Here is a 14,067-nt window from a genome sequence, read left to right on the forward strand (position 1 = left end):
TGGTCAATGCCCAAATATTTATGGACATGACTGCATATTTCAGATAATTCAAAGTATCTACCCTTTGCCTTGACAGCTTTGCACACACATGTTCATGAGGAATGCTTTTCCAACAGCCTTGAAGTAGTTCACACATATGCAGAGCACTTGTTGGCAGCTTTTCCTTCACTCTGCGGTCTAACTAATCCCAAACCATCTCAATTGGGTTGAGGTCGGGTGATTGAGGAGGCCAGGTCATCTGATGCAGCACTCCATCACTCTCCTTCTTGGTCAAATAGCCCTTACACAGCCTGGAGGTGTGTTTTGGGTCATTGTCCTGTTGAAAAACAATGATAGTCCCACTAAGTGCAAACCAGATGGGATGGCGTATCGCTACAGGATGCTGTGGTAGCCATGCTGGTGTGCCTTGAATTCTAAATAAATCACAGACAGTGTCACCAGCAAAGCAACCCCACACCTCCTCCTCCATGCTTCCCGGTGGGAACCACAAATGCGGAGATCATCCGTTCACCTAATCTGCATCTCACAAAGACATGGCGATTGGAACCAAAAATCTCAAATTTGGACTCATCAGACCAACAGACTGATTTCCACCGGTCTAATGTCCATTGCTTGTGTTTCTTGGCCCAAGCAAGTCTATTCTCCTTATTGGTGTCCCTTAGTAGTTGTTTCTTTGCAGCAATTCGAGCATGAAGGCCTGATTCACACAGTCTCCTCTGAACAGTTGATGTTGAGATGTGTCTCTAACTTGAACTCTGTGAAGCATTTATTTGAGCTGAAATTTCTGAGGCTGGTAACTCTAACTTATCCTCTGCAGCAGAGGTAAGTCTGGGTCTTCTTTTCCTGTGGCATTCATCATGAGAGCAAGTTTCATCATAGCACTTGAAGGTTTTTGTGACTGCATTTGAGAAACTTTAGAAGTTCTTGAAAGTTCTTGACTGACCTTCATGTCTTCAAGTAATGATGGACTGTTATTTCTCTTTGCTTATTTGAGCTGTTCTTCTCATAATATAACTTGGTCTTTTACCAGACAGCCCTATCGTCTGTATACCAGCCCTACCTTGTCACAACACAACTGACTGGCTCAAACGCATTAAGGAAATAAATTCCACAAACTAACTTAACAAGACACACCTGTTAATTGAAATGCATTCCAGGTGAGTACCTCATGAAGCTGGATGAGAGAATTCCAAGTGTGCAAAGCTGTCATCAAGGCAAAGGGTGGCTACTTTGAAGAATCTCAAATATATTTTGATTTGTAAAACACTTTATTGGTTACTATATGATTCCATATAAGTTATTTCATAGTTTTGATGCTTTCACTATTAATCTGCAATGTAGAAAATAGTCAAAAATAAAGAAAAACCCTGGAATGAGAAGGTGTGTGCAAACCTTTAACTAGCACTGTAAGTTGAAACAGAACTCAAAAAAATTCTAAAGTAGAATAAAAACATTTTAAACTGAGGTAAACCTTAACACTTGGACATGAACATTTCCCATCCAAAATGTTGAAAGCTTTTACTATTGGCTTTTATGGTATGTGTTTCGAAAATTGTTACGATAACCGACAAAACGTTCATGAACTCGTTTGGAGGTAAGAAGATTAAAACATTGTGAAAACCATAGGAAACTATCCTTTTAAATCGTCGGCGGGAGAGAAATGGAGGTTACCTCCATCTTCCACCGAACGCTTCTGGCCCCCATAGCCATACATGGAGGGGTCTACAATCTGCTCATTCCCCATCTTTGCTGCCATCTGAAAGGTGAGGAAAAATAATAATAATTACTTCACAGATTTTCTATACAACAGTTAATCCATTAATTGTATCCATTGTTGCATTACACGCAAATGGCTAATTGCATTAAGTTTTCCCAAATTGCTAGTGCTATGACCACATTACATTTTAGTCACATACATTAGGGTTAAATGGATACTTCAGGATTTTGGCAATGTACCTTTATCTAATTCCCCCAGAGTCAGATGAACTCATGGATATCATTTTTATTACTCCGTGTCTAGTATGAAGTTAGTTAGAGGTAGTTTTGCGCAAACTAGTAGATACCCATAGACTTCCAGTCATTGCTCTAATGCTAGTTTGCATTTGTTCTTGAAACTACCTCTAATTTCCTTCTTACTAGACACTTTTTATTTGATTTTAACTTTCGACCAATCGATTATATAGACATATCTATTGTGTTTTAATCAAATAAAGTATATGCACTGAGCTTGTCTGATGGTTTAAGCGCACTGTTTGATGAAATAATAGAAGAACAAGCATTTCGCTACACTCACATTAATATCTGCTAACCATGTGTATGTGAACAATAACATTTGATTTGAATAATTAAGACAAATGACTAGCGGGAGTCTAACTCAACTTATTTGATTGTGCTGGGCTCGGCTCAGACTTGCTGCACTGGGTTTTAAAAAATGACAGTGACTAAACTAGCACCCATTGTCTCGCTCTCCTCCCTGCTGCAGTGACCACCACAGAACATCAAGTGTTTATTGCGCTGTCCGTGTTTCTGAAACTGCAACATAATTACAGCCATTTCTGGCTTTAAAGTTCTGTTACTGAAACCCCTCATTTGTTCAGGAAAAGCATTCCCGATTCCCCCAACCCTTGCTCTGTTTCCGTGACCCATGCACATGAACAATAGGGCCTGACCTATAGCATATCATAATCACGTCTCACATCAATAAATTGGTTATAACAAACAGATGTCTCAAGTTGAGGGAATGTGCAATTGGTATGCTGACAGCAGGAATGTCCAACAGAGCTGTGCCAGAGAATTGAATGTTAATTTCTCTACCATAAGTCGTCACCAAAATTGTTATAGAGAATTTGGCAGTACGTCACAACCACAGACCATGTGTAATCACGCCAGCCCAGGACCTTCACATCCAGCTTCTCTTTTGTGGGGAAAAACCCATTATGATTGGCTGGGCCTGGCTCCCCAGTGGGTGGGCTTTGCTCCTAAGCGTGTGTGTGGGGGTGGGGCTACGCCCTCCCAGCCAGCCCAAGGCTGCGCCCCTGCCCAGTCATGTGAAATCCATAGATATGGGTATCATTTATTTATTTCAATTAACTGACTTTCTATGAACTGTAAAATCTTTGAAGTTGTTGCATGTTGTGTTCATAATTCTGTTCAGTATAATTTGACCGTTCAGAACAATGTAAACACTAAACAAATAAGCGTACCAGAGTCTGTTGTAACTTTTTTGTCAAGCCTTTATTACAGCAAAGACTCAAAGCAGTTGCATTCATTCTTGAATGCAATTTCCAAAATAGAATGGTTTATTTATTGCAGGCCAGTCAAGTTCATCCACACTGATCTTGACAAACCATTTCTGTATGGACCTCGCTTTGTGCACATGGGCATTGTCATGTTGAAACATGAAAGGGCTTCATACATCTGTTACCTCAAAGTTACCAAAAATGTCATTGTATGCTGTAGGTAGCTTCCCTTCAACTGGAACTAAGGGGCCCAACCCGAACCATGAACAACAGCCCCAGCCCATTCATTATTCATCCTCCACCAAACTTTACAGTTGGCAATATGCATTCGGGCAGGTAGTGTTCTCCTGGCATCCGCCAAACCCAGATTCACCCGCCGGACTGCCAGATGGTTTATCACTCCAGAGAACACGTTTCCACTGCTCTGGAATACAATGGCGGTGGGCATTACGCCACTCCAGCCGATGCTTGGCATTGGCCATGTAGTGTAGCAACATGGTCTAGGAAAAGGCTCCAACTGAACAGCGCACTGATGTGTTTCAGAACCGTGAACAGCGACCACTATCCAACGCAGGAGAAAGTGCATTTGTTCTGAAATAATATAATTGTGATTAGCGATGCACCATTCTTCTTAGGTAAAATAACCATTAACAACTTCAGCAGCACGTCTTAAAGTGGACTGTGTCATCCCCACAACGTATTAGTCCACTCAGACAGGCACGAATCAGACAGGTGTCTTAGAAGAAACAAAAATGATAGACATAAAAATGATATCCACGACTTCTCCTGACTCTAGGGACGTAGATAAAGGGTCTCGTTGACAAAATCCCAAAATATGCCGACATATTTTTCACCTAGTTGCCTTTGGGATTCAAAACAGCGACCCTTTGGTTGCTGGTCTTATGCTCTTAACCGCTAGGCTACCTGCCACCCCAGGGTAGCCTAGTGGTCTTATGCTCTTAACCGCTAGGCTACCTACCTGCCGCCCCAGGGTAGCCTAGTGGTCTTATGCTCTTAACCGCTAGGCTACCTACCTGCCGCCCCAGGGTAACCTAGTGGTCTTATGCTCTTAACCGCTAGGCTACCTGCCGCCCCAGGGTAACCTAATGGTCTTATGCTCTTAACCGCTAGGCTACCTACCTGCCGCCCCAGGGTAGCCTAGTGGTCTTATGCTCTTAACCGCTAGGCTACCTGCCGCCCCAGCGTAACCTAATGGTCTTATGCTCTTAACCGCTAGGCTACCTGCCGCCCCAGGGTAACCTAATGGTCTTATGCTCTTAACCGCTAGGCTACCTACCTGCCGCCCCAGGGTAACCTAGTGGTCTTATGCTCTTAACCGCTAGGCTATCTGCCGCCCCAGGGTAACCTAATGGTCTTATGCTCTTAACCGCTAGGCTACCTACCTGCCGCCCCAGGGTAGCCTAGTGGTCTTATGCTCTTAACCGCTAGGCTACCTGCCGCCCCAGCGTAACCTAGTGGTCTTATGCTCTTAACCGCTAGGCTACCTGCCACCCCAGCGTAACCTAGTGGTCTTATGCTCTTAACCGCTAGGCTACCTGCCGCCCCAGGGTAACCTAGTGGTCTTATGCTCTTAACCGCTAGGCTACCTGCCGCCCCACACGTCAAGCAAATCCAATATCTGTAGGTCAAAAGCATCATGAACGCTAGGGCCACCATCTGCTGAATAACAACAACACGCAGTTGACTCACCGGCAACTGAAATGTCTAAACCAGCGGTAACCAACTTTAATTACAAAAACATGAACCTAATAAAAACTATTTGTAGGAATGAGTTGTGTGCAGTAGGCCGAATACATTGTCACAGCATATTACCTGACAATATTGTTCTCTGACCATAATATATTTCCGAAAGCAAGCTTTGATTAAAAAAATACATCAGTTGGTGTAGCACTTGCGAGGCACAGTTGAGCATAAATTTGAATTATTCGCTTTTTTATTTTACTGGACTGATGTTACCAGCTTCTGATGGTCATGGTGCTTTCAAGACAACTGGGAACTCGGGGGGGGGGGGTCAAATCATAACTTCAGGTCAGAAAGTCTGAGCTCTAGATCTATGCCTGATTTTCCAAGTTGGATGACAGTTAAAAACAGTTTTCCCCAGTTGGATATAGTCCCCCACCCCTGAACTTTGAGTTGCCAATGTATGCCGATGCAGTTGTACCATTCTCCTTCCAAATAAATTATTGTCAACTCGAGATGATTTTGAATCTTTCAGGGGCCAAGTTATCACCTCTCCATGAGTTTTGGTGCTAAAGTGCAAGTTTCTGTCAAACAATGTAATAGATGGGTCAATCCATCAAAACTAAATAATGTATATTTTGCACAAGGGAGCACTGTAATATCAGATTTGGCCAGGATAGGCTGTCATTGTAAATAATAATTTGTTCTTATTAACTGACTTGCCTAGTTGAATAAAGGTTAAAAAAAAAATTAAAAGTATTCCATAACCTTTATGTAGCACAAAAAATAGCCACGTTAGTTTTAGTAGTTAGCTAGTAAAAATATGTTTTGCTCGTTCCGAAAACACTTTGTTTTATAAGGTAAAATATAACATAGTACTGAATTAACCTACTCCCTAAACGGGTTCCTAACTAGACACCACCCGCTCCCCAAAGTGTATATCTGGTGCTTGCCAGTTACATAATGGAGCTACAAACTTTGACACTGTCTCAACAGGGGAGGGAGGGGCAACTGGATCAATGTTGTCTACCTACAACTGGGAAACAAAACGGATATCTGTTTAAAAACGAGTGGGTGGGTTTGGAACCTTCGACCACTTGTCACAGATTGTTATGGGTTTCAACCCCAGAACTTCAGTGACTGAACAACAGGTTGCATGTGGACACGTGTAGAAAACGTAGCTAGCTAGTTAGCTACCTAGCTGGATTAACGAAGTCACTTGAAGACATTAACACGGCTAACTACATAAAAACATTGTTTCCTGTCGTGCCCTGTTGTATCCAAAAATGAACAAGCACGAGTATTCATTGCGAACTCGAAACTATTGTGGTTGTCAACTAGCTTAGCATGCTAGTTAGCCAGCTAGGTAACATTAGCTGTCTAGCTAGTGTGTTTTTCCATGAGCGCATAGCATAAACTGGTGATGGGCGAGTTAAAATAAAAGTGTTTTCGTCGTATAAAAGGCTTAGTTCAAAATCAATCGATTTCTTTGCGAGTGTTTATACTGTTATTACCTGTCGAGCCCGATGTAAAGCGTCGGCGAAGCCGTCAGCTTTCATTCCGGGCTGAGCCACGGAGGCCTGTCCCTGCACCAACTCCGCCATCATCATCATCATCCCCAGACTTCTCAGCTGTTGTTTGTACAATCCGCTTCCGCGTTCGGTCACGTGGAAAAGCACTGCACTGCAAGGTTGTTACCACAGCCACAAAGTGAAAAGGCTACATTAAAGACAGTACAGCATGAGTCTAAAACTGCTTCTCCAATAGAAATCCCAGATTACACTTGTAGGCGATGTCATGGCGCGACTTTAGGTAGCAAAATGTACGCGCAGAAACACGGAATGGGGTCTAACGTTTGTTTTAAGCCGAATTGCGCATGTGCAGGCAGTCAAACCAGTAATGCCTTTGATATAGTTATTTTATACAAAAAACATCACTTTCACGGGGTTGTAGAAATAACATGTTCGACTCCTGAAGACATTGGCTCGACTCTAGGCTGTGCCTTTAGAATTTGAGAAAATTAACAACTAAGGAAGAATGTTTCACTTCTCTAACCCCAAACAACAGCTTGGTCTGATTTGCAAAGCGTTTCAGAAAGCCTCGAACCAGAGATTGCACCTGTTGAAAAACGTGAAGCATCCAGTTGGCGTTTCCACTCACTACCAAATATGGTGATGAGCGGAAGCCCAGTGGCCGGCAATGGGAGAAAATAGATTTTGGCAGATATTCTGCAAATGTTCTTATCGATAAAGCATTTGATCTCCAGTCAGTTCTCTATTTCCAAAACTACAATATGTAACAGGCAGAGTGGACTGAAGTTAGTAGACTTTACACTTTCCCCCAAACAAATTATGGTGTTGTTTAGAAAGGAGTACAAGAATGAAATGAGACATTGCACACACTTGCTTCACAGAGTAGGCATTCCCTAAATGAAATGTGCAAAAATTAGCTAGAACGTGCCAATAGGATCTTCCTAGCTCGTTCTTGTCTCTGCCCACCTCTTCGCTTCTTCTGCCTGCTATGATTAATTTGCTCCCATTGGAAAGTAAAGTCTCTGAAGGAAATGGCACCGAAGGAGATGACCTCTGTTTTATGATCCCATAATCAATTGTGCTATTGTGTATGGTTTCTTTTGCGTTATTTGTAGCTTATTTTGTACATAATGTTTTTGCCACCTTGTCTTATGACCGAAAATAGCTTCTTGATATCAGGGCAGCGATTACTCACCCTGTACTGGACTGGAGGAATTTTTCTTCGTCAACGAGTCGAATGGGAAGGATTTCCTCCAGACACCCGACAAGGCCCTCATCTCCGTCATTCGCAGGAGGAAAAGAGGAAGGTATCGTGGACGACGGTCCGGGTGCCTTGTAAGGATCCGTCGCCGAGAGGGTAATCTACCTTTACCATCGGTACTATTAGCCAACTTACAATCAATCGATAATAAAATAGATAAACTACGAGCACGTATATCCTACCAATGGGACATTAAAAATGATAATATATTATGGCTGGGCAATATGACGATATATATTGTGTGACGATAGAAAAACGTCTATCATTTCATATTATGCTCTATCGTTTATTTCGTTGTGTTGCAAATCACACTCTTTTTGGCAATATTTTTAGGCCGGTCCCGACAACATGCTCAAACACCACTAACCTCTTTTACCCCCTACGCAATAATCATGTGAAACAGTACGGACAAAGTCTACGGATGAGACTCCAAAAAGTACAGTTGAGTGCTCAAAATGACTCAGACGTTGCAAGAGGCTTTTGCCAGCGGCACACCATATGGATGTTATGTATGTGAGGGAGGCGAAGTCAGGTGCAGGAGAGCAGAGTAGAGTAAACAGGCGTACTTTTATTCCGTTCAACAATAGGCACGAAAACACGGAACCTAAACTAGAAAAGTATCGCTCGTGAACATACACCATTAACAATGAACAATTACATACAAAGACATGATGGGGAACAAAGGACTAAATACATATAGATTCATTGGGGAATGAAAACCAGGTGTGTATGGAACAAGACAAATCAAATGGACATATGAAAAATGGAGCGGAGAAAAGCCGGTGACGTCGATCGCCCAACGCCGCCCAAACAAGGAGAGGACTTCGGCAGGAGTTGTGACAGTACCCCCCCCCCCGCCCCCCCTTGACGCACGGCTCCAGCGGTGCGCCGACACCGGCCTCGGGGACGACCTGGAGGGCGAGGCGCAGGACGATCCGTCCGGCGACGGTGAAACTCCCGCAGCAGTTCGGGATCCAAAACATCTGCAACCGGAACCCAGCACCTCTCCTCCGGACCGTACCCCTCCCACTCCACGAGGTTTGCTGGAGGTGTACACGGGCGGCCTCCCATGTCTCCTCTGCACGCCTGAACCAGTCGTCCACCGCAGGAGCATCGGTCTGACCCTGATGTCACGGCGCCAGAACCCGGCTGGTACCTCAATACGCACTGAAAGGGGGAGAGGTTAGTGGAGGAGTGGCGAAGCGAGTTCTGTGACATCTCGGCCCAGGGCACGAACGCCGCCCACTCCCCCGGCCGGTCCTGGCAATAGGACCGCAGATACCTGCCCACATCCTTTTTGAAAACCCGACATGAGTAAACAGGGCTTCCGCAGTCTGTAGGGCCGTAGGAAGACTGGACAGAGGGAGGAGACGACAGGACTTAGAGAAACGATCCACAACGACCAGGATCGTAGTGTTTCCCTGTGAAAGAGGTAGATCAGTTACAAAATCCACAGACAGGTGTAACCAAGGTCGTTGTGGAACGGTTAAGGGGTGTAGCTTACCTCTGGACAGGTGTCTCGGAGCCTTACTCTGGGCACACACTGAGCAGGAGGAAACATAGATCCTCACGTCCTTAGCCAAGGTTGGCCACCAGTACTTCCCAGTCAGAGAGCGCACCGTCCGTCCGATCCCCGGATGACCAGAGGAGGGTGACGTGTTGGCCCAATAGATCAACTGGTCACGGACAGCAGACGGAACGTACATAAGGCCGACCGGACACTGGAGGGGAGCGGGTTCTGCCTGCTCAATGTCCGCGTCCAACTCCCACACGACCGGCGCTACCAGGCAAGAGGACGGGAGTATGGGAATCTGATCCATGGGCCGCTCCTCTGTGTCATACAGCCGGGACAGTGCGTCTGCCTTCGTATTCTGGGAACCTGGTCTGTAGGAATGGGTAAACACAAAACAGGTAAAGAACATGGCCCACCTTGCCTGACGAGGATTCAGTCTCCTCGCTGCCCGGATGTACTCCAGGTTGCGGTGGTCAGTCCAGATGAGGAAAGGGTGTTTAGCCCCCTCGAGCCAATGTCTCCATGCCTTCAACGCTTTAACCACAGCCAACAACTCCCGGTCCCCCACATCATAGTTACGCTCCGCTGGGCTGAGATTCGGCACGTGTAGCGGAGTAAATCAGAATGTCATCGATATGCACCACTACACCCTGCCCGTGCAGGTCCCTGAAAATCTTTCTACAAAGGCTTGGAAAACTGATGGAGCATTCATCAACCCGTATGGCATGACGAGGTACTCATAATGCCCTGAGGGGGTACTGAACGCTGTCTTCCACTCATCTCCCTCCTGGATATGCACCAGTTTATACGCACTCCTGAGATCGAGTTTCGTGAAGAAGCGTGCCCCATGCATTGACTCAATCGCCGTGGTGATAAGAGGTAGATGGTAACTGTACCTCACCGTGATTTGATTGAGACCTCTATTGCCAATGCATGGGCATAGACCTCCATCCTTCTTCTTCACCAAAAAGGAACTCGAGGAGGTGGGTGAAGTGGAGGACCGAATGTACCCCTGACACAGGGATTCAGAGACATATGTCTCCATAGCCACCGTCTCCGCTTGCAAAAGGGGATACACGTGACTCCTGGGAAGCGCAGCAGTCATTAAATGTCAGGAATTGTGAAAAACTGAGTTTAAATGTATTTGGCATAGGTGTATGTTAACATCCGACTTCAACTGTATATATACAGTACCAGTCAAAAGTTTGGACACAATAAATCATTCCAGGGTTTTATTTATTTTTACTATTTTCTCCTTAGGAGAATAAGAGTGAAGACATCAACACTATTAAATAACACACATGGAATCATGTAGTAACCAAAAAACGGTTTATCGTATCAAAATATTTGACATTCTTCAATGTATCCACCCTTCGCCTTGATGACAGCATTGCACACTCTTGGTATTCTCTCAACCAGCTTCATGAGGTAGTCACCTGGAATGCATTTCAATCAACAGGTGTGCCTTGTTAAAAGTTAATTTGTGGATTTTCTTTCCTTCTTAATGCGTTTGAGCCAATCAGTTGTGTTGTGACAAGGTAGGGGTGGTATACAGAAGATAGCCCTATTTGGTAAAAGAGCAAGTCCATATTATGGCAAGAACAGTTCAAATAAGCAAAGAGAAATGACAGTCCATCATTACTTTAAGACACGAAAGTCAGTCAAATCTGTAACATTTCAAAAACTCTGAAAGTTTCTTCAAGTGCATTTGCAAAAACCATCAAGTGCAATGATGAAACTGGCTCTCATGAGGACCGCCACAGGAAAGGAAGACCCAGAGTTACCTCTGTTGCAGAGGATAAGTTCATTAGAGTTACCAGCCTCAGAAATTGCAGCCCAAATAAATGCTTCACAGAGTTCAAGTAACAGACACATCAACTGTGCAGATGAAACTGTGTGAATCAAGCCTTCATGGTTGAATTGCTGCATGGAAACCAATAAGAAGAGACTTGCCTGGGCCAAGAAACACGAGCAATGGACATTAGACCGATGGAAATCTGTCCTTTGGTCTGATGAGTCTAAATTTGAGATTTTTGGTTCCAACCTCTGTGTCTTTGTGAGACGCAGAGTACAGTGGTTCCTCGATTAAATGTTTTGAGATTATGCTGCTGGATTTAGAGATATGCCACTGGATTTAGAGATATGCCACTGGATTTAGAGATATGCAGCTGGATTTAGAGATATGCCGCTGGATTTAGAGATATGCCGCTGGATTTAGAGAGATGCCGCTGGATTTAGAGATATGCCGCTGGATTTAGTACGTTACCCTGCATCACTGCTTCATTGCTCCAGACCACCACAAGGGGGAGTTGGAGCACTGATTATGCTTTTGGGTCCCAAGGCCTAATGTCCTGACAATGAATGGGCGATATAAGCCAAATAGAAACTGATAATTGTGCACAACTTCAAAATTGAATTTCAATCAACTGAATGATGAGGATGAAGAAGGTGATTGAATTAATTTAGCATCCTCTAAATGTATTTATTGGCAGAGAGCCATATAGATTGCAAAATAGTTGGAAAGAGATTTTCGATGGCACATGGTTTATGAATTGACACGCAATTTTCCATTCCTCCTGAAGCATTAACAGTCAAATGCATTCTCTCCGTTGTCCACACACACTTTAAACATTTGGATAATAAAGCATTCAAAGGCTGACATTGGTTGATTTTATGCATTAATTAATTAAATCACTTTAGCTGATGCTGCAGTTCATCTGATGAAGGTGCACATGGGCCTATTTATATAATGAATTCTGGGGGGCAGAAATTAAATATTAAAGATTACAACCGCTCACTTGCGGTTATTTGGAAATGAAATCATCTCCAAAATATCGTTATTTTTTAAATAAGGACTTAAACAATGAAAATTAGATTGTGAACTTTGCAAACAACGCTTCCAGTCTGAGAATGGGAATGGTAAATGACTGTAATTAGTACATTCACTCAATACATTGGAACACAAAATAAGCCATCTATCCATCCATTATGGTCTTTTAGCAGGACAACAGACTCTTGCCAAGAAGGAGGGTAGGGGGAGAATTGTATCGTTATGGATTAATGTTTTCAGTTGATGCCAAACAAGTTCGATCGGGTTTAAATCAGGAGACCTATATGTAGAGATGAACAAAACATTTTGTAGATATACTATAGGCTGACCGTAGGTGTTGTAGGTCTTTTATTTATTCATTTTTATTTAACCTTTATTTTACTACATAAAGGTCTACTTACATACCTTAAGGGACGCGAGTGGCATTTCCCGTATGATTGATGAGGATCTCCATATTGCAAATGTACGGGGCCCAGTCTTCCGGCAAGTCATCATATAAAGTCTCTAGGACATTTCGTTTCCACGTTATAAAGTGTTGCATTTACGTGATTTCTGTGATTTTATTCTGTGATTTTCTGTACTCACACACACAGGCAATGTGGAGTGGCACAGTGTGGGGCTTACAGACACACAAAGCCTGCAATAGCTACCTGCGTTCGAACCATCAAAGAATTGTCAGACCTCTGAAACTTTTTAAACCTGTTCTAGGGCTTGAGTCGGTAGTGCACGGTGAGTTATGTTGCTCTAGGAGGTTCTCAGGCCGAGAAACAGCCTTGTCCGTTTGCAATAACTTCAATTCATTTTTAATGTTGTGAAAATGACGACATTTAGAAAAGTCCCAGAATCACAAGACTAGATGCATTGAAACCGCCTCGGCCCATAGAGACAGACCCTAAAGTTTCTGTCTGATAGCTCTTTCAGTAGCAACGCCCGGAAAAAAGTGCATTTCATCACAAATTAAGGTTGCTGCTCAGGCTCCAAATGACCTATTGACCCAAAACTTGGGATTTGGCGTCGCCTCGGCTAGGACTACACATAATGTCAGAACTGAACCCGCAGCTAGAACGAAACTGTTTTATACATTTTTTTTATGGTTTTAAAAAAGGAGGTGCTGGAGGCGCTGTGAAATTCAGAAGTCGCTGTGAATTTTGGTCCGGCTCTGAAATATGTGATAGTTGGCTTCTAAACGAGTTGGACAAAGTGGGTTTGGTGTCAGTATTGGTGTCAGAATGATATCTTATTGACTGATGGACGCTGACTTGATGGCTGACTTTTGTCCATTTCCAATAAGTTTAAACAGTGATGAACCATCACCAAATGGACAGGCTGAAATGAACGATGAAAGTATTGGCAAATGGTCCCACAGTAGTCTCTAGGCCGTGCCAAGTTCAATGTGTGCCCCACTTGACCGTAGCTCACTCGGCCTAACCGCAGCGACCATGCAAAAAGTAGGCCCGAAATTAAGCCTGATTAGTAGATGTTTACACATGCTTTTGACATATTACGGTCTCTGGGTCACACAGAGACACGCTGTTTTCTTTTGCCACATGTTCAGGGTCACCTGTACCTATACAGATATCAACATGAAAATATTGAATGGTCCTCTTCATATCCCGAAGGGGAAATGTGAACTTTACCATTGAATAGGGCTGAAATCCCAAAATGTGGAGGCTTAAATCATCACAGAAAGGGAAACAAGTGGCATGACCATAGTCTCTAGGCCGTGCCGAGTGCAACAAGACGCTCCACTTGACTGTAGTTCGCTCAGTCTGACCGCAGCGACTGTGCAAAAAAGTAGGCCCAAAATGAAGCCTGACCTAAATTTGAGGTGCTTTTGGATGACAAAGGCAGAACCGTTAAGGCTAGAAGCAGAATTCAACCACAGGAATGTTCCTAAGGTCCTCCCGATCTGTGCAAGCCTAACCTTGACCATGTGGAATTAACCCTTAACAGTGAAAACAGGGTGTTTTCTTCTGACAGTTTACATTGAC

At 43.8% G+C, this 14,067-nt stretch overlaps 1 protein-coding gene across 3 annotated transcripts in view; it reads right to left on the reverse strand.

Annotated features, from left to right (window-relative positions):
• The window catches only part of LOC115102875 (far upstream element-binding protein 3-like), a 64,230-nt gene extending 57,509 nt beyond the window's left edge, over positions 1 to 6,721 (reverse strand). Inside the window, exons 1-2 of one of the 3 annotated variants that reach the window (XM_029623290.2) lie at positions 6,455 to 6,721; positions 1,672 to 1,756 (exon numbers count right to left, since the gene is read on the reverse strand). In XM_029623290.2, coding sequence (XP_029479150.1) covers positions 1,672 to 1,756; positions 6,455 to 6,556 — 187 coding nt within the window. In that variant the 5' untranslated portion in view covers positions 6,557 to 6,721. The remainder of the gene's footprint in view (positions 1 to 1,671; positions 1,757 to 6,454) is intronic. The other 2 variants (XM_029623289.2, XM_029623288.2) reach the window with 2 other exon arrangements.
• Positions 6,722 to 14,067: the final 7,346 nt, after the last annotated feature.

The sequence above is a fragment of the Oncorhynchus nerka genome, linkage group LG20 (assembly GCF_034236695.1).
Source record: "Oncorhynchus nerka isolate Pitt River linkage group LG20, Oner_Uvic_2.0, whole genome shotgun sequence".
NCBI classification, from domain to species: Eukaryota; Metazoa; Chordata; class Actinopteri; order Salmoniformes; family Salmonidae; genus Oncorhynchus; species Oncorhynchus nerka.